The 20,876-nt window shown below is 42.3% G+C and overlaps 3 protein-coding genes across 3 annotated transcripts in view; 1 reads left to right on the top strand and 2 right to left on the bottom strand.

Moving 5' to 3' along the window:
• Positions 1-100: 100 nt before the first annotated feature.
• Positions 101-6,238, bottom strand: cnot11 (CCR4-NOT transcription complex, subunit 11). Its single transcript, XM_044015706.1, has 7 exons — positions 5,511-6,238; positions 4,894-5,058; positions 4,632-4,784; positions 4,217-4,419; positions 785-987; positions 596-692; positions 101-511 (listed from the first exon to the last, which is right to left on the bottom strand). The coding sequence occupies exons 1-7, from the start codon at positions 5,827-5,829 to the stop codon at positions 314-316; spliced, it is 1,338 nt and encodes a 445-aa protein (XP_043871641.1). The 5' UTR covers positions 5,830-6,238; the 3' UTR covers positions 101-313.
• Positions 6,239-8,901: 2,663 nt separating this feature from the next.
• Positions 8,902-12,603, top strand: LOC122760579 (E3 SUMO-protein ligase RanBP2-like). Its single transcript, XM_044015696.1, has 6 exons — positions 8,902-9,176; positions 9,596-9,682; positions 9,785-9,939; positions 10,020-10,293; positions 10,512-10,858; positions 11,525-12,603. Exons 1-6 carry the CDS (start codon positions 8,936-8,938, stop codon positions 11,828-11,830), a joined length of 1,410 nt encoding a protein of 469 aa, XP_043871631.1. The 5' UTR covers positions 8,902-8,935; the 3' UTR covers positions 11,831-12,603.
• Positions 12,604-14,412: 1,809 nt separating this feature from the next.
• The window catches only part of LOC122784180 (general transcription factor IIF subunit 2-like), a 40,682-nt gene continuing 34,218 nt past the window's right edge, over positions 14,413-20,876 (bottom strand). Inside the window, exons 5-8 of the mRNA XM_044049331.1 lie at positions 19,779-19,860; positions 17,742-17,841; positions 17,204-17,347; positions 14,413-14,978 (exon numbers count right to left, since the gene is read on the bottom strand). Coding sequence (XP_043905266.1) covers positions 14,847-14,978; positions 17,204-17,347; positions 17,742-17,841; positions 19,779-19,860 — 458 coding nt within the window. The 3' untranslated portion in view covers positions 14,413-14,846. The remainder of the gene's footprint in view (positions 14,979-17,203; positions 17,348-17,741; positions 17,842-19,778; positions 19,861-20,876) is intronic.

Genomic DNA, 20,876 nt, shown 5'->3' with positions numbered 1-20,876 from the left:
TTTTGTCTGTCATGTATTTGTCAAGTCTGTCATGTTTTTGTCTGTCATGTATTTGTGTCTGTCATGTTTGTGTTTTTTGTCATGTATGTGTCTTTCATGTCTGTCATGTTTTTGTCTGTCATGTATTTGTCAAGTCTTTCATGTTTTTGTCTGTCATGTATTTGTGTCTTTCATGTCTGTCATGTATTTGTGTCTCTCATGTCTGTCATGTTTTTGTGTCTGATGTATTTCATGTTTGTCCGTCATGTACTTGTGTCTTACATGTTTTTGTCCTTCATGTCTTTATCTTTGTCATGTGGGCGGAGTCTGAGTGTTACTTGGTGGGTTTGGCCTCAGCAGGGTTGTCTCCAGTGTCGAGGGTCTTGAGGAGACGGAAGAGTCCGGCAGCTTCTCTGATGCGACTGAACTCGATGCAGAAGGCCTGGACCTCGATGAACAGATCCTGAACGTTGATGATTTTGTTCCTGATCAAAGACTGAAGGAAGACGCACACCAGACGCACCAGGCGGTTCTGTAACAGACACACAGACGGGGGGGGGGTCAGTCTTCACGGAGACGCACCGCGGGGTGGGCGTTGTCATGGGAGACCACGTACCTGCATGTACTTGTCTTTGATCTGCTCACAGGTGGAGATGCAGTTAGAGATGTAGAGGTGGATGAACTCAGGAGGAAGATCTACAGCTGTCGTTAGTCTGACCAACAGATCACACACACACATCAGCATTATATACACGTGTGTGTATACGTGTGAGTGTGTGTGTGTGTGTGTGTGTGTGTGTGTTACCTGTTGACCACCTCCATGGAGTGCAGGGACATGTCCATGTTGACGAGGACAGAGAAGTACTCGGTGATCTGACTGCTCTGCATCAGTTTCAGCAGCATCTCTATGGCGACCAGAGGGTTGTTGTCCACCAGGTACGGAAGTTTAGCCGGAGACAAACCGATGTGATAGACCAGCTTTGGGTCTTTCTCCAGCTCTGCCAACAGCTGACAAACAACAAACACTCTTTACATCTATCTATCTACATATATATATATATATATACACATATACATATATATATATATACATATATATATATACACATATATATATATATACACATATACATACATATACATATATATATATATATATATATATATATATATATACACACACACACACACACATCTCCACATATATAGAAATCTGATTTTTCCTCCAAACTAGATGAGTGCACCGAACGGGTCGGTGAGGCGGAGGTTCTGCAGACTGGTGATGCAGAATACAGCATCACCAGTCTGCAAACGAGCGTTCAGGACCTTAAAAATAAGGACCTCGAGGAAAAAGTGCTGTATTTGGAAGCCAGATCGTGACGATGTAACCTGAGGCTGCTTAATTTACGCGAGGGCGGGGAGGGAGAGGACGTGTGCACCTTCTTGGAAAACTGGCTGCCGGAAGCTCTGATTTTTGCAATCATTGCGCACCGATCTGATACTGGAGAGAGCGCATTGCATCGGCAAGAAAAGTACGTCAAACACCGCTGCACCAAGGACTCTTATCATGAAGTTCCTAATTTACAATGATAAAGCGACCGTGGTAGGGACAGATATTATTCAAGAACCATCAGGTGAGATTGTACAAGGACCTCGCAACCGGCGTACACAAAAAACAGAAAGAGTTCGATGGCGCGAGACAGCAGCTTCGAGCCACGGGGATCCGATACGGCATGATTCTTCCCGCACGGCTGCTGGTGACACACAACGGACAGTCTGGTATCTTCAACCAGGGAGCTGAAGCAGAGAACCTTGTCAGGACTCTGAGAGCAGAAAGTGGACCTGGGTAAGATCGTCACCCTCATATTGCAGTGTACTGACATGGATGGTTAATCACAGAGCCTTAAGTTCAAAATTGACGGGTTCAAAATATGTTAATATTTACATTTGAGCTCATGGGGTGCTTACTGCTTCTTGTTCCAAACCAATCATCTTCTTCAAGGTGGGAAGCTTTTAAGGCCTACATAAGAGGTCAGATAATTAGCTTTACCAGTCATAAGTCAAAACTAATTTATCAGAAGACAAAGAAAATGGAAGCAGAGATCAAACTACTTGAGGGGGAATATTATCAAACATTATGCCCAGACATCCATGGGAAACCTCTGCTACTTAGAACACAGTATAACAAACTTTCTGCCTCACATATTTCATGATCGGGGGAAAAGCTCGGGAAATGATTAGCCTTTTTGAAAAAGGACCTTAGCTTTAACTAAGGAGGAAATATCTATAGCAACAGATCATTAGAAGCCAGGCAAAACCTCAGGGCCAGATGGGTAAACAATTCAAAGATAGACTGCTGTCCCCTCTTTTCGACGTGTTTTCGGACTCATTTGAAAAGGGAATCCTCCAGGTTTCATTAAGAGGAGCTTTGATAACCTTACTGCCTAAACCTGGTAAACCGTGCAACACATGTGAAAACCTAAGTCCAATAAGTTTTCTTAATGTGGACTTAAAGATGCATTGGAAAAATCTTGGTTCGAAGGCTAGAGAGAATTCTAGCTAACATAATAGCTTGTGACCAGATTGGGTTCATTGTAGGTAGACGGGGACTTCACAATGTGAGACGTGTGTTGGATAAAAACCACGTAAAAGGCCCTATTTATTTATTTAAGTATTAAAAAGATTTGGCTGTGGGGTTCATTGTTGTCAGTGGGCTAAACTGTATGCTGAAATATGAACAAAGAAAGTAAAGAAAGTAAAGAAAATCTTTATACGTTTCTGGTGGAGTAACAGACGACCGAGGCCACGTTTGTCCCTCTTGTACTTACGTATGATAGAGGGAGCCTGAGGTGGGATTATTGGGCATGATTTTACAGATAAGTCCCCTTCACCTTGGGCAAATACTGAAAACTGCTCAGTCCCTGACCCTCAGTACATATCAGGAATATGAGGATGAGATGAATCCTCCTCTCTGTCACGCTTCAGCCTGATACGGGGTAATCCATTTTTTCCCTGTTTTAGGAAGTGGCTGAAAAAGGTTTAAAGACAGTAGGAGATCTCCTGGGACCAGAGGGTGGGATTTCGATGTCATTTGAAGAGTTGGTTGCCAGGTTCCAAACAAACATCATTTTTAAATATCTACAGGTGAGAAACTTTATTAGATCATCATCTCAACACCAGTGTGTGTCGATCCCCCGCTGACTTAGACTTCAGAAACAGAAAAGGGAATTATGTCTAAACTATATAACATGTTAGTAGAGGGATCCTCTGAGTCTTCTTTACGGAAACTTAACACCTGGAGGGAAGATTTACAGGAGGACTGGGAGGAAGCGTGTACTGAAGCACAAACAAAAACTACCAATACTCGCCTCAAAGTACTGCAACATAACTGGCTAATGCGGACGTACGTGACGCCAGAAAAGCTTAAGAAGTATAACGATGTCATCGTGTTCCATTGTGTCTGGGAATGTAATAAAGTCTCACAGTTCTGGTGGGAGATTAAACGAGCGTTAGAAACTATACTAGGTGTAGAATTAGTTCTTGACCCTAAACTATTTATCCTAGGTTTATATCCTGATAAACATCATAGGTCTAGAAAGATAATCACTGCCCTGGATTTATGTTTACTGCTTTCTAAAAGAGTCATAGCACTCTCATGGAGGAGTGGATTAAGGAAATATCCACAACTTTACCTACATTCTTAAAGGGAAACTGTCACTACTTCAAAGCATTTGGGTCCTTTTATGGGATATATGGAGAGTGTGGATTTAAGTCATGTGGGGAATGAAACAGGCGAGACGTAGTTATCAGTAGTCCTCTGCAGTGTCCTAAAATATTTTCCTTACTACTTACCTACTTCATTTATTGATTTTTTACTTATTCTGTGTGAATTGTACATTTGAAGCATCCACAACATATATATGAAATAAGTTGTGCTGAGCCTTTGTTGTTCTGGTCGTTGTTGCTTTTTATACTTGTTATACTTGTTATATAAAAATGTTATACTTTATACTTTCACCTACGTGTTGCTCTATGTTATTTTATAAATACTTGATTTGGAAAGAGGGGTGGTTTGACCCTGGGCAATAATTCAGCTGCCCCTGGTATTTCCTTTGATGTGAGAGCACTCTTATTTCTGTATAATTATGTACTTTAAGTATTTTTGAAAACTCAATAAAGATAATGTTGGGGAAAAACTGGAGAGTCATGACATGACCCCTGACCTGTGAGCCCTCACCTGTGACTGCTGCTGTGCGGACAGTGGACTCTTGAAGGCCTTGGCCATGATGCGTTTGATTTCCACACCTGTGCTGTTCTTCACACACATGGACCGGTCCCACTGCACACTGTGGTCCGGTTCTGTTGGATTCAGCCACGCCAGCTCGTCCTCGCACACGTGGAGCGGCGGCGGCGGGCGGATGAACTCGGGGCGGAAGTGACCTGAACACACACGCAGAGACACACACATACACACACACACACACACACACGCAGAGACAGACACACACACACGCAGAGACAGACACACACAAGCAAAGACACACATACACACACGCGAGAGACAGACACACACACGCAGAGACACACACATACACACGTGACATTTAAAGACTCCTCCCACTCCCTCCTGATGTGACATGAGTGACACTTACTCTCCAGAGGTGGGCGTGGCCCTGTGACCAGCGACTCAATGATCTGATTGGCCACTGAGCTGTCAAAGCCAGAGTTGGACGAATCTGGATCAGGGTCATTCAGGATGCTGGGGAAGCTGGCTTTACTCTGAGTGGGTAACTCTGACTGACGCTCTGCACGCACACACACACACACACACACACACACACACACACACACACACACACACAGGTAAAGTGCTGAGTCACAGGTAAAGTGCTGAGTCACAGGTGTGTCACTCACCTGCCAGAGCCAGCTGCAGGCCGCTGATGTCGATGGACTGCTGCATGTTGCCCACGTCCATGCTGGACACCTGTCGCGGCGTCTTCTTGAACAGATCTCTGGGCGGAGCCAACATCAGCTGTGACAGGAAGAACTTCTCTGGCTGAGTGATGGGCGGCAGGAAGCCTGGACAGGTCACATGACAGAGAGGAGGGGTCAAGATAACCCACAAAAGACTTTTCACAACATTCTCATCAGAGTTCAAACTAAAGTTTACATCGCGCACACACTCACTCACTCACTCACTCACTCACACGCCTCCATCACTAAGTTCAAATGTCTTATTTTGTCTCTTCAGTGTTCAGATTGACGTCAGTAACACAGAGTGACCACACGAGGCAGCAGAGGAGCAGCAGCTAAAATCACTGTTTTTCTCTATGAGGTTTGGTGTGAGAGAGTGAGTGAGTGTGTGTGAGAGAGTGAGTATGTGTGCGGGAGAGTCTGTGTCACAGTGCGATGAAGACGTGAACATGTGATGTAGTCGCTTCCTGACGTCATCAAACTACATATTGTGACAAACATCATAAGATGTTTTTTTTTTAGTTTGTTTGTTTTTAAACACACTTCTCCTCACGTACCTGACAGTAGCTTTTCAGGCTCCTCCCCCGCAGGGGCGGGGTTCAACAGGTGAGCGAACACGGCGGCGAACGGGTTCGCGGCAAGCGGCTCGGTTCGGTACATCTCCCAGAGCAGGTAGAGGGCGATGAGCCGCTGGGGGGCGCTGGGCAGCAGGTCCGGCTGCTGCAGCAGCAGAACCAGCACCGAACCCACCCGGAAGTGCTCCGCCTTCCCGAAGTAGTGGTGGAAGTGCGTGGAGAGGCTCTCGAAGGAGCTCGCGCAGGCTTCCTCTGAGACGACGCTCAGCAGGTTCGACAGCTCCTTCGGCGCCAGCGTCATCGTTAGTTCGGCTCCGTTCGGCTCTGCTCGGAATCTGCGTGTTTTCCGTCAGTGCAGCGGGTCAAACATTGTCTGTTATGGTAACATACTATTAAATACGGGACTCGTAAACATGTTATTCACGCGAGAAGAGCGAGCCTGAAAACCATAACACGAGCTAGCAGCGGTTAGCGTAGCTTAGCATAGCAGCGCTAACTGACGCAAACAAACAAAAAAAGAAACTACAGTCCGCGCGACAAGGTTCACACAGCGCGAGCCGCGTATTTCAGAACACTTTCCACAAACTGACAAACGTTATAGAAGCGACGTGTCCGCGTGCGTTCACGTGTTTTTACGACAGTTAAAACGAGCTCTGCTCCGTCGGTTTGAACCTTCTTCTTCTCCTTTGATGTTTGACGACAGCACACGTCACTTACGTGTCACTGCTGCCACCTACAGGCTTGTGTAGACCTCACACACGCAGTGCATCATGGGTAGGGTCGTTCCGACGCTCATGTCATGATCAATCATTTCCGCTCGTTTTAAGTTTCAAAATAAAAGGTTTTTCATTTTCATACTGAAGACGAACGCAGTGAAACTTTATGAATTCACAGAATCATTGTCGGATATCTTTGATTAACTGACTGTATAATAAATAAGGGTTGACCTCAGTGACACAAACTGACCACACGAGCAGCTCCTGTGTCTCTCAACAAAGCCTGTACTGTTGTTAAAAAGATTACAACCTAAACCAAGTGTTGTTTTTTAAATCAGACCAATTCAGACAAAGTTTTTAAACATTTATTCTGAAATCTCACGTCACTTCAGTGGAGTGCGTGTTGTTAATGATGACGTCACTGTGCTCCACTGGTTAAAGGGATATTCCACACAAAATTACAGGTCCATTATGACTTCAGTCAACAAGGGTTCACACACACACACACACACACACACACTATGGCACAGTTCCATGTTAAAGGCTCATTATCACAGAGAGTTTATGGTTGAAAAAGAAAATAAATGAATGAATGAATAAACATCATATTGAATCACAGTCATGCAGCAAACACTCTGTAAACAGGTCCAACATGACCACTAGGTGGCGTGTTGACTTCACCACACAAACACTGCACACAGTAACATATGAGTTGGACTGATTTATAGAATCACAATAAATACATGTGTTAAAAAGAGTAAATTAATCTGTGACTGAAGTGAGGGCTTTTATTTTGAAACTCCAGACTGTGTTTTTTTTAATTATTCTTATAGATGACACTGAACATGTTAAAGATCATTTGATGGGTTATTTTTCATGAAATATGAATGTTTTAGTTTAGTTTTGTGTGACCCCGCCTATCGCCCGATGTCAACTGAGATTAGCACAGCGCCCCCATCTGGTAGATGATGGATAAATGTTCAGTTCAATGTTCAAGTTGTGATTGTGCTTTTCTGAATTTACTCACATGTTTGATGTTGCTAGCAGCTTATGCTAACATTAAAATCTTTGTCATTGTACAAAAGGAAAAAAACACTGAACTGTTCCTTGAAGACAGTGGTTGTCTATTATTTTCTGTCACGCCCCCCCAGAGGACAGACATGTTTTCACGCCCCGCCCGAAGTGAAATACTATTGAGAACCTGATCATTTTTATTTATTTACCTGTATAAACCACTGTATGACTTGTCCTGCCCTGCCTCTCATGCCCCGCTATTTGAGAAGTACTGCTCCAAGACGACACACATTATATCAGATTATTGATAATAAAATAATCTGAACGTGTCAGTATTTAAACATTCTGTCGTAGACTCTGAATTTAATGGCGGCCATGTTTGTCGTCACACTTTGGCCGTTTCTCAATACTCAGGTAAGCAAGGATGTACTTGCTTACTTGGGAAGTATATACTTGAGAAGTACGCTGGGAGTATATACTTGCCAAGTACGGGAGTACACAAGTATGTGGTTGTTTCTCAATACTCAAGTATGTATGTATTGTTCTGCTGTTTGAATGGTGCTGCAGCCTCATTAGCGCCACCTACGGTGTTGATAAATGAACATATGAAATACTTTTAATAAATGCATATATATGTTGTTATTATTTTTACATTTTAAATATTTAACTTCATTTATTAATTTATTTCTATTAAAATATACAATACAAATAATACAATGTGGAAAATAGATATAGTACAGCATTGTAGAGTAGTATATATATACATATATATACTACTCTACATATCTAATATTTACATATTATATTTAAATACAGATACAATGACCGTGCGACTTTAATATAAATCTAAAATTCAAAGTTAAAATAAATAAAACCCGTCATAACACGCCAACAACAAATCTATGGATCACACCGAGCATCTAACGACAGTGACATCATGATGTCATCAGGACAGGCCGAGGTCACGCTGCTCTGTGCCGAGCACAGCGAGCGCCGAGTGTCCGCAGAGGCGGAGCTTATCACCTCCGACAAACGTTGCTGCCAAACTATAAATACGTCATATGTTCATACACAAACCACATGTTTGAATTCTAAATGACTAATTTCTCGCCTCAAATGATCTTAAAACTTTGTTCCGGGACAAAGAACAATATTTATTTCAGATTTATATTTCTATTATCTGCTGCTATGCTCCGCCGAAATGTATTCTGGGATACATGGCCATCCCAAGTACGCTTAAGTCACCTCCGATGCATACTTGGTAAAAATGGGCGGAGCGAGAACACTTCCGGGTTTGAGAACCGTCGTCGCTGTTCGCTTACTTGAGAATTGGAACAGAACTTGGACTGAGGCTGATGACGTTTTCACAAGTACGGGAGTACGCGGGAGTACGCGGGAGTACGCACAAGTATGGATACTGAGAAACGGCCTTTGATCTGCTGGTGATTTTTGTGACTTGAAAAAAACCACAAACTCCTCCTCCCCCTGTGGTCAGTCAGTGTAGTGTAGAACTTATGCTTAATTAACTTCTTGATCTAAATACTGGAGGTAGCCTCTGAGAACAGTGGACAACAAGTGTTGGCTTTTAGTAGTAGATAAATGTGTTATTGTGTTGAAAGTAAGTTTTCTTTCCCCACCCCCGTCCCTTTTTCCTTGTGTCAGGACGCCCAGTTAAAGATGGGCATTAACTTGAGCCGCACTGCTGTAGCCTCAGAGGAGCCAGCACCAGGCACCAGCAGCACAGACACTGTGGACAGCACATCTACACCACAGGAGCAGACCTCAGAGCAGCCAACAGAGACTCAGAGTGAAGCTCGTAGCAGCAGCTGTCCAATTGACCTGTCAACGAAGAAGAGTCCAGAGCTGGAGTCCATCACCGAAACTGCAGCTTCTACCATTTCTATGGCCATTAGTAAAGGTATATACCACATACTGGTCTTCGCAACCTTGATTTCCGCTGTTTAAAATGTCCCTGTTTTGTGTGCCTGCTCATCACAAATGTGCAATCAAGTCATTCTAGTAATTTAACTGCTCACCCTGAGAACCTACAATTGTAAAATGCTGCTTTCAAATAGATGCATCAATAAGAATAAGGTTATAACATCTTAATAAAAGTTATTTTAATTTCACTTTCCAGTTCTTCTACTTTTGGAGGATTTGTTTTATTATTGATGATTATTGTTGTTACATTAATTTGATTTATTGCTTCTTTTCATAGAAAAAGAAATCAAACATTTTCAACACCATGTTTCTGTTGCTGTCCAACCCACTGTCTGTTGGTGTGAATAACTGCATTCAAAGTAGTATTTTATGTTCACTCTGTTTTTCCCGATGCAGACTCCCCCTTTGGTTTCAACTCACTCGGCGGCTCCTCATTCGCTGACTTGGCAAAAAACACAGATGGATTTGCATTTGGAAACCAAGGTTAGCTCAAAGTTTCTCTCACAACCGTCTTGCCATGTATCTACCAAAGTTATCTTTGTAATAGAATTACATTCACCACATATTGTTTTGTTCGCCGTGTAGACTCGAGCTTCTCTTGGGCGAATGCCGGAGCGATGGTGTTTGGGGCCGCAGTGAACTCGGCACCCAAAAAAGGAGGCGACGACCAGGGCAGCGATGAAGAGGAGGCTCCCAATAATGAGGACATTCACTTTGAACCAATAGTGTCACTGCCAGAGGTCGTGAAATTCTTCGCCGAGAATTTTTTTTTCTTTCCCTTTTCTAACCATAAAGCTCATCACATAATTGTGTGTTTCAGGTGGAGACAAAGTCTGGTGAGGAGGACGAGGAAATTCTGTTTAAGGAGCGTGCCAAGCTGTTCCGGTGGGACAGAGACCTTGGCCAGTGGAAAGAGCGCGGCATCGGCGACCTCAAGATCCTCTTCCACCCGACCAAACATTTCTACCGAATCCTAATGCGAAGAGAGCAGGTGTTCAGGGTTTGTGCCAACCATATTATCTCGGAGGCAATGGAGCTCAAACCTATGAATGTTGCCGCTAACGCGCTGCTGTGGACCGCCACCGACTATTCAGGTACATACTTGGCACCAGTAACCAATGAAGTTACTGCTTATGTGGGTTAGCTAGCTCTGGAAACACACAATTTTGTCACAGTGAGGAAACTGTTGCCTGTGAATAATGTGCAAGATGTTAATCTCCAACCACAGAGGCGTTAAGCATGCACACTGCTCTTGTTATTTTTGTCTCTCTAAAGCAGTGGTTCAGGTGATGATAGTCTCTTGTTTTCCCAGACGGCGACGGCGCAGTGGAGCAGCTGGCGGCCAAGTTCAAAACCCCAGAGTTAGCCGAATCCTTCAAGAAGACATTCTGCGAGTGTCAGAAAAGATTGGTTCTAAGTGAGGACTCCAGCATCTCACCGCAGATGTCTAGAGTTCAAGCGCACTCCAGGGACACCAATCCGCAGGTGTTTCTCCAAGTGTCCGCCGCCGGCGAAACCCTGGGCACCGTTACCATAGAGCTTTTCTCCCAAGTCGTGCCGAAGACGGCAGAAAATTTCAGGGTTCTCTGTACTGGCGAGAAAGGCTTTGGACTGCGGGACTCAGTCTTCCACAGAGTCATACCAGACTTCATGTGTCAGGTGAGGACGTTGTGAGAATTTAGACGCCTTCAGTTTCATCACAAATCTAAAGATGGTGGAGTTTCCTCTCCATTATCACACCATCAAGGTTTGCAACCATGTCCCTGAATATAAGGGTTAAACAGTTGTTGAATTAAGAGATAAATATTGTTATTTACCATCAGATACAAGTTAGACATAAAATACACACACACAAACACCCAGGACAGACATACCGTGCATAATAATGGTCTGTAGGCTTGATGTTATTTAACCATTTCTGGTTCAGCAGCAGCAGCAGGAGGAGGAGGAGATGGAGTTCGCTTTTCTGTGTGCCTCAGAAAAATCACTTATGATTGTTTGACCAATGCACAGATTTTTTTTTATTTGATTTTTGCAGTTTGGTTTTGAGTTTTACGGTCAGGCTGCTGAACCAGACAATATAACCGCACACTCTGTATCACTGTCGTGTAAAACGGAGCAATGATCCTGCTGCTGGTTCCAAGGCCTCTGCATTTCCCCGACATGTTTGGGAAAGGGTAGGAGGAGTTGTCTTGTCTGTTCAGGTGTCACTCATTTTTACACCATGGACCTGTAAAGAGTTTTATTCCAGCTTAAACTCTAGGAGTTTTATAGCTGCAGTTAACAAACTCTAAACATACCTGCTTGTTATTTTTGGTGTTTTAGGGAGGTGACATCACCAACAGTGACGGCACAGGCGGTAAGTCCATCTACGGCAGCAAGTTTGAGGACGAGAACTTCAGCATTCGGCACACAGGCCCGGGGATTCTGTCGATGGCCAACCGTGGACGCGACACCAACAACTCGCAGTTCTTCATCACGCTGAAGAAAGCCGAACACCTGGACTACAAACACGTGGCTTTCGGCTGGGTTCGGGATGGAATGAGTGTGGTGCAGCAGATGGGGAAGCTTGGCACCAAAGGAGGCACGCCTACAAAGAAGCTGGTCATCACAGACTGTGGGCAGCTGTAGATTTCTTTTTTTTTTAAACGTTAAGATCAACATATATAGCTTGATTTAGGTTATAACTCAAGGCCAACAAGGACTTTGGATAATCCCGTGTTCCCTACGTGGTACATACACTCCTGCTAAACCTGAATCTCGAGTCAGAAATTGAATACTGATCACAGGACTGCTGGTCAAGACCTTCTATCCTACAAACTTGACCCCAGTGGCCTGGAATTAGAAGAAAATTAGCTTGAGAAATGTAGTTAAAAAGCTAATGTCTAATGACATGGTGAGGGTGCAGGCACTTGGAGCAATCACGTTGCTCTTTTGCATTTCCATCAAGAAAATTCCCTTTATTTGTTTATTTTGTGTGTATAATTGTACATGGATTACTTTTGTAATGTCTATTTTTTTGTCTTGCATGTTCTCAGTTTGATTGTACTGGTCCATTTCACAAGTTCCAGAGATTTGCTTATTCTCTTTTGAAGAAGTCTTAACTAAAATAGAAAGGTTGCTCTTTGAATGCGTCAGTCGATTTGTTACTGTCACCCCCCAATTCTGTCCAAACGGTTTGAACAAAGCAATGTTTTTGCTTTGTTCAAATGGATTTTTCGATTTGTGTGCAGATAATTCAATTTAATATTTGCCCACGTACAGTTAACACGAGTCATCTCACAATGTTAACAAACATCAGGCGAGAGCGTTCCGATTCGAGATGATCATCATTTGAAATGGAAACGGTGCCTGTTGTACCAAAGTAGTGTGACGAAGGAGAAATAAAGTTGCTTTACAATTAACAGATGGTGTTTTAGAATGTCATACTTCAGCCATCGGACTGTTACGGAAACTTCCAAACCTGCTGCAATTCAACTGAGCTCTCTGTAACACTGGAATAACCTGTTAAACCCTTTCCTTTTTTATTTCAGATGTGACCCAGCATCTCTTTAATGACTCATCTAAAACAGGTTTATTCTAGGTATAAATCAAGTAAACTTCTATAAAAAAAAAACAGAACGCCTCAGTAATTCGACAGTTGATGGAAAACTAAATGTTTACATTTCTCACAGCAGCAGCAGGCTACTGTCCTCTGTGGTTTATTGTAAATATTGAATGCTGTAGCCACAGTTGCCATAGTAACGCAACAAAAAAAGTGCAAATCTGCTTAAATCCTTTTTCCCCCCACCCTCTGATTCATTGCTGCAGTTAAATAAATTTACTGGCAGCAGTGGAAGTAAAAGAAAGACAAGCTCTTACACAGCTCACAATAATGCTGTTGCATATTTTAATTCACAGATTCCGTTCGGTACTTTGAAATATTTTTACATTCTTTTCACTCTTGTTTTTTCACATAGCTTCTCTTCTTGAAGTTGTTAAATGTAAATACTCCAGACTAGTGTAGCACTTAACACAACTCCAAACTAACATTCAAGCCTCATATCGACTATGTTTAATTCAAACTAAATGTGAGTCTGACCGTTTTATAGTGGTAGCAATTTTCTATTGATTATGAAAACACACCTTTCCTATTTAAATGTCTAATTCATGTATTTGTATCATATTTAAAACAGTCGACCTTTCTTTACATTTCCTAGGATCGTCAGACTGGAAACATTTCTTCGTCTCACTAAGATCAGTTGCTTCTTTTCATGCTTTTAATTCTCTCGTATCTGATTTCTTTCACTTTATTATTGCTTTTTGTATGTGTTATTAGTTTGTTTGGACTCTTATTATTATTATTATTATAATAACTTATCCATGTATATGTTTTAACCTCATCTGTATGTTTTAATGTTTCAGGACACTTGAAAACGAGATGGTGCATCTGAAGGGATTTGCCCTTGAATACCACGGGGTTCTCAAACTGGGGTACGTGTACGAGAGCTTCCTCTGGTGGTACTTGGAGGCAAATGAGAAATACTGTTCTACTGTATATACCAGCCTCTATAATCAGAGTCACCTTATTTCTCACTCCATCTTAATCTAATTTCACTATACTTGTGTGTGAAGTGTATATGAGGAGGAGGAGGAGGAGGATGATGATGAGAGGGCAGAAAAGTCAGTAGCTGACTTTGCTCGGTCCATTACACCCTTGTGCTTTTTACATTGGTGATAATGGCGTTATTACGACGGAGTATTAGGGCCACATTGAGAAAAAATTCAAGTCTTAATTTACGAGATTAAAGTCGTGAGAATAAAGTCTTAATTTACGAGAATGAAGTCGTAATATTCTATCCTGTTTTAGAAGAGGAGAGCAAGAAAACGCATCTTTTCCGCAGAAAGAATCAGACGGACTCCACTGCAGGGTTATCGGTGGATGCATCAGAGGGGTTTTGTGGTTTCTCAAAAAAGAGAGTATCTCCTTGTTTGTGAAACCTAAGTACAATTCCACAAAATGCTCCACAGCCCTCATTTTAACAACTTTATTCTCGTAAATTTACGGCTTTATTCTCAATGTAATAATACTTATACTCCGTTGTATGTTACTTCTTCGAGAGCTCAATATTTTCTCAGGTGGTACTAGGTAAAAAAAAAAAACTTTGAGAAGCTCTAATACATTTTCAAAACAAACAAGCTAAACCGTAATGCACCTCAAACACACACAGAAACACGTCTACTGTGTTTTATTTTCTTGGAACTCGACAGTCATGCACAGAGGCATCTCGTAACAACATCATACAGAGCTGGAAATGAGTCACTGTTGTTGTCGTTGACTCCACTTGTACTTTCTCTGCTGTGACACAACAAGATGTTTGCGCTGGTAAAAAAAAACTGAACAAAACAAAGCCTCTCATGCTCAAATTAAACAGTTCCGTGAAATAAAAGGCGAGTGGGGCTTTCGGATTTAACGATATTTGTAAAACACAAAGTTCAACAAGGACAGAATTTAGAATATTTGAACTAAAGATGGTTGACTCTGGGCATGTAGCTGCACATTCAGCCACAAAAAAACAAAACAGAATACACTCATTGAGAGCAATAACAATGTTACACTCCAGCTGTAAAGCTCACGTGTCATGTGGAGCAGAGGATCTGGATGAAGCTAGGCACTCTCCCTCTCCTCTTCCTCAGCAGAATGATAGTGACGGTATTCTGGCTTCAGTTCCCATGTGCTTTTGTGAGTTCCCTTGCTGTTGTACGTCCCGATTTCCCTCATGATTTCTTTGAGGTAAGTCTGCAGAAACACACCGACATTTACAAATCATTTGTTATCGAGGTGAACGGGTGGATTTTTGCAAGGCTGCAGTGCAGAAATGTCGGTGATCGACGTTATTCTTCTGCCTCTTGTTTGGTCTTTGTAAACAGAAATGATGTAGCATTTGTCTGCTGTGTCTTTCATCTAAAAAACAGGCAAAACTATCAGACCTGACGGAGGGAGCACTTTAAAGCAGAGGGATAGACGCAGAGAAGAAGAAGAAGAATTCATCCTGTCAAACTGTTGAACGACCAGGTTTTTGAGCAGTAGAATTCACCTTTGTCAAATATGTTCTCTGTTGTATTTACTGTTTGTCACCGATGGCGGATCGCCTTACGTGATTTTGGTATTCCCATAGAAGCTTCAACTATTCTCTATCTTTTTCACTGCGGTGAGCTCGACGGTGATTGGATAAACGCGGCAAAAACGTCACTTCCATGGAAGCTCAGCTTCTTAGGGAGTCAATGGAACTGTCTGAAACGGCGGAAACCGTCTTTGATTGACAGCGTTGAAGAACTTTACGAGATAGCGGAGCCTATCCTGCCTCACTCCTGTGTGGATTTTGCGAGGGAAGTCTGTAGACAGATAGCTGGTCGTTATTTGCTCGGTGATATGTGAATAGAAACATCATTATCACATGTTCTTGTTCTTGTTGTGCGTTTGCAGAATTTATGTAATAGAGCAGCAACCTCCACTAGTCAAGAAAACAAATGAAAACAAATCACTTCCTCTGTGCAGCGCGGTGTCACCAGGCAACACAACACTGTGTCTTTGACACAGCAATACTGAGACACAGAGAGAATCATGGGGAGCTGATAGTATTAATCAGCACTGTGTCAACACATGAATGTAACAGACTTTCCGTTTGTATTCAACAAGTTACGCACTATAGTTTTAATTAATGAGATTATCATTTAAGTATTTAAACCTCATGTAACTGCCCCGGATTTTCTAAAGATCAGCCTCAGCCACAGAAATGTCTAATGCCTCTGCTTCACAGAAATCAATTCAACACACACGTATTACAATGAGTGAGTATCTCAGTCAAGTGGTTTCCTCTCACCGACCACCGGGTGTCTCTGTCGAGCTTACAGAGAGACGCACGGCTGCTTGAACTCATGAATAACAGCTTTTTTGGGTTTCAAGACTTTTCATAATGGGCATTCTGGTTACTTTAGTTCGCTTCATTTGGGCGTCGGGCGCAAGTGCTTTCAGAGAGAAGTGATGGTGTGGAGTGTATCGCAGTGTTCGACTCCCACTCAGCCGATGGTTATGCAATCAGAAGCAATCAGGGAGAGAGAGACAAGGACCTCAAGGTCTCATCAGCACCTACACAGAGCTGTTCTCCACAAGCTGGAACCAATCCATTGCACCGTATCGATTCGCTCTGCGTTTGTGTGCGCACTTGCGTTTGTTACCTCTGTAGGACCTTTTGTGGCGTGAATACTGACCTTGTCAGGACCAGTGGTCCTCATGGAGACCAAAACCTGGTCCTAATGAGGCAGAATCTAATTTCTGAGGAACTGGTTAAGGTTAGGACTAAGATTTTGAATTGTGGTTAGGTTAAGATTAGGGTTAGGCGTTAATTGGCTGATGAATTAAAGTCACTGCAGTGTAGGTGTGGGCGATTTTGAACAGATATTAGTAAATATCCTTTAAAAATTCAATTTTAATTGCCTGAGTTACAATTCATTAACTGTTGCTTTCAGATGGTCACAATGTTAAACGACTCGTTTTCTTTAGCATTCAAGTAAAAATTCAAAGAATAATTGAAAGACTGAAAATCAGGGCAAGCATTCAGATACAAGCGAGAGGTCATGTGATCACGTAGGCCCACTCGTGGTCACGTGACACTGGATTCTGCTCGTTAATGTTAATTTGCACACCTTTAAAACGACAATCAGGATATTATCTCAGACGATATGTTGTGTGAGTGTGTACCTGGTATTCCTTATGTTGTGGGGACCGAAATCTGTTTACAGTGTCACATTATGAAGTAATAATGATGAAGTAGTATGAAGTAATTTACGTTGTGGGGACTTAAATGACAACATTTTTAGGTGAAGGCATGTTTTAAAGTTAGGCTGAGGTCAGGGTTACGATTATAATTATGGTTAAGATTAGAGTGTCTTCAGGAAATGAATGTAAGTCAGTGCAATGTCCTCTGAAGTCATGGAAACTGATGATGTGTGTGTGTTGCTCACCACAGGTTGTCTGGTGATGTCCACTAGGTCCTTAATGTTGTAATACTGGTGCTTCTCAAAGGCGGAGAAGAGCATGTCTAACACCACCTGTCGCTCGGCTCTCACCATCTTCCCCTCCGACTTCTTCTTCTTCTCATACTCCACCTGAAAGTCAGTCGGTAGATTTGTGTGTTTTCAGTCTGTGAAAGCGTCCGAATGCGACGCCACGAGTCTTATTCCCGACAGCGATGAACGTATCTAATGATGTCAAGTGAAACATTATCTTAAAACTGTTCTGTTTTATGATGTTTTATTTTTCTTCATACTTTACTTACAACTGCAACTCCATTATACATTAATCTGATCATTATTTTCCCCAGTTGCTGATTAATAATTTGACATGAAACAATAATAAATCCACCACCAGAACAGTAATGGTCGTGTAACTGCACCTTCACAACAACATCACATCACATGCAGGTAAATTGTGTCACACAGTGATTAATTAAATTCACACGCACACGCACACGCACGCACACTTGCTGTTAATAACACTCACATTGAAATCATGGTTGGCCACAGGCTTGAAGACAGAAGTGACGGCTCTCTCCAGCTGCTGCGATATACGCTGAGGCTTGGTGGACTCTTTAATCTGCAACCTATATATATACATATACATATGTATACATGTAAATGCATACATATGTGTATATATATATATATATATATATATATACAGAGAGAGAGAGAGAGAAGTTGATTTACACTGACAGGTTTCCCCGTTGGCACAAAGCAACAGTCAGCACCTTGAGTTTAAGTAAACCAAGAAGTGGCAGCTGCTGATTTTTTGCTCCAGTCACTGAGTGTATTTTATTTTGATCGATGGCTGACGCAAACGCAGCAGAGATACGTGCTGTCCCGCCATGACACAGCATATTCATAATGATATCGACAGTGATCTGCTGCGTTTGATTTTAAAGCTTCCTCTTGAACTGGAAACAATTTGACTGTCTATCGTGAAAGTTTGAGAAACTTTAACAGGCAAAATCTGCATTCATCTTCAGGAGAAAATTGGGGTTTAGTAATAAACAAAATGTACACGACGCGCATATGTGCTGCACTTTACCATCTATTTTCCTCTAAATTGGAACATAATTTACCAAATTGGCATCACGTTAAACTGAAACTAGCGATTGAGACGTTTAACTCCCAAACTGACAGAGTTAATTTTTAAATGGCTCATTTTCCCACAGACTTTCCATTCCAGTGGAGTTCTATTAGTTGGGCTTCACTTTTCAAATCAGAAGACTACGTCCATTATTATATGCAGTCTATGGTTGCGGTCACCTCCACACCAACTAGGTCGCGTCAAGACCCAGACCGAGGCAGCTTTAAGAAGAATCGTTTTGGTCTCAGTCCAAGAAGTGCAAAAAGAAAAGTATCTTCTACTTCTCACTCGATTTATTCCACCAGTAATTTTCTGAGGCGTCTCAACTGACCGTCTCGGTCTTGTTATTGTAGTCTTGACGACAAAACTAGTAGAAAAGTGACATTTCTGGCAAAACTCAAACCAACACCAGAACAACGTCTCCTGCCAAGATGGAGGCACATTGGCCAGCTGCTCTCCAAATGGTAGATTAGAAAATTGGAGTGAAAAGTGAAGTCTGAAGGGAAACAGAAGTGGGCAAATGTGACATTAGGACGTATTCACAGCGGTCAGTGGTCACAGAATAGTCTGCGAGTGTCACGTGACCCTGAAAAAAGTCTCGCACTCAGGGCAGACTGTGCTGTAGCTGTGCATCTGCCACACTGCAAAGCCGTTGCTATAGCGATACCGTCCACCAACTCTGGCTGGATTAATGTTTTTCAATAAGAAAAAAAAAAGAAAGAAAGGACGTGAGCGCTAAGTGAACACATCATAACTTCACTACTGCAGCTGGAACGAATTCACAACACTTCACTGTTGCTTTGCTCAGAGGTGAAAGAATCAAACTGTTACAGCTCAGCCTGATGTGATTGTGAGTCTCCAAACTATGAATAATTCGTCTGCGCTCTGTGAGCTCCTTTTCTGTAGTGGGAATACTGTGGAGTGTTACTCTCTGAAATATCAACTTCAGACGCCGGCGGTGCCGTGTTTGACTTTACTCAAACACATCTTACTTGAACTGTTTTGGCAGCTCTTTAGGACCCTTTTTTTAAAACGGCAGAAAGTCTTTAAAAGGAATACTTCAGCGATTTGCATTTAGCTTTATGCTACTAGAATAATCGTAGCTTTCCCCTGAGTCAAGAAATATCTTCATTCTATTCTTTGTTACATGCCCACCACTGCAACTTGGTCCGAGGCTTGAAACTGCAGCGCTAATTCAGATTAGAGCCACTTGTAGGGGGGCGGGACCTCATTCCCAGAATGTAAACAGTGTCCACCATCTTTGCTAACAGTTAAGCTAACAGCACCGAGTGTCACTGGTGGGCACGGAACAAAGAAAAGAAGGAAGACATTTCTGGGAAGTTGGGAAGCACCGTTTTTCAAAAATACTACCTCTATTGTAGTAACTCGGTGAAGTATTCCTTTAACAAACTATTAAAAGTCACTCACTTCTTTAGCTTCATGTAGTTGTCATTGACGACCGGTCTGCATTCAGCTCTGTACACCACCATCCCCTCCAGACGGATCTCGTCTACGGCAAACACACACATCAATTATTATTATTATTATTATTATTGTTATTATTAATCGACTATTAATGCATTCATCCCCTCATAAGGTCCACGCATGGTAGCGGTGTGAGGGCCTTCGAGCCTCAATGACCCCGAGAGCTATGCCAGCCAGAGGGCATCATTGCAACCATGCTGGACAGGTCGAGGCATAGAGGAACATGTGGACCGCCTCATCCCTGGGGTAAAAAAGGGTTAGAGTAGGGCCAACGACCCGACCTAGAAAAAAAAAGACTAGTTACACATGGTCATGGGAAAGGAAGTGCCGCCACACAGGAGGCTTATGACGCAAGGCAGTCAACAACTGGCACAACCTAAGAAAGAAGGCCCAGAGATGAGTCTAATGGAGGAATATCATTGGTGGCCTATGCTCTGACAGGGGAAAGGGCCTAACTAACTAATCCCTTAACCAGTTAGTGTTCTGTTTTTTTAATAAATAACACAAATGATCTGATTTTTTTTAGCTTCTTAAATGTGAATATGTTCTGGTTTCTTTGCTCCTTACAACAATTAAATCACTACAACTGAATTATTTTGGTTTGGAGACAATAAAGGACATTTACAGTGTAATCCATCCATTACTCGAGAATATAATCTACAGATGAATGGATTATGAAAATAATCGTTAGTTGCAGCCCCAATACACACAAACACAGGTTTGTGCAGCTATTCTTCGTAGGTCACTGCATTGACTTACTAGACCTCATTAGGACCAGGATTTGGTCTGGTCCTGACAAGGCCAGTGTTTATGCCAGAAAGGGTCTTTAAGAGATAACAAATACAAGTAAACAAACCATTTTCTTTCACCAAATTTAAAGGCAAGATATATAAAATAAAGATGATTTGAAAAAACTTTGTCTTTCTCTGATCGCCAGTTTTAGGATTATCCCCAGACACTGAAAAGCCAAAAGTAGAATCCTAGTTATGTTATGAACAGATCATGTGGAAGATGAACAACAGACGGGAATTATTCCTGAAA

The sequence above is a fragment of the Solea senegalensis genome, linkage group LG2, assembly GCF_019176455.1.
Source record: "Solea senegalensis isolate Sse05_10M linkage group LG2, IFAPA_SoseM_1, whole genome shotgun sequence".
Taxonomy (NCBI): Eukaryota; Metazoa; Chordata; class Actinopteri; order Pleuronectiformes; family Soleidae; genus Solea; species Solea senegalensis.
The sequence above is the reverse complement of the archived record's forward strand: the minus strand, read 5'-3'. Positions and strand labels throughout refer to the sequence as shown.

Bases quoted from the DNA above. Each gene is read 5' to 3' on its own strand.
- LOC122760579 (XM_044015696.1), top strand. From the start codon at position 8,936: ATGGGCATTAACTTGAGCCGCACTGCTGTAGCCTCAGAGGAGCCAGCA. The intron at 9,683-9,784 runs GTTAGCTCAAAG...TTCGCCGTGTAG, and splicing joins ATTTGCATTTGGAAACCAAG to ACTCGAGCTTCTCTTGGGCG. The intron at 9,940-10,019 runs GTCGTGAAATTC...TGTGTGTTTCAG, and splicing joins CAATAGTGTCACTGCCAGAG to GTGGAGACAAAGTCTGGTGA.
- cnot11 (XM_044015706.1), bottom strand. From the start codon at position 5,829: ATGACGCTGGCGCCGAAGGAGCTGTCGAACCTGCTGAGCGTCGTCTCA. The intron at 4,785-4,893 runs GTGAGTGACACA...GTGTGCGTGCAG, and splicing joins CCTGCAGCTGGCTCTGGCAG to AGCGTCAGTCAGAGTTACCC. The intron at 512-595 runs GTACGTGGTCTC...TGTCTGTTACAG, and splicing joins TCAAAGACAAGTACATGCAG to AACCGCCTGGTGCGTCTGGT.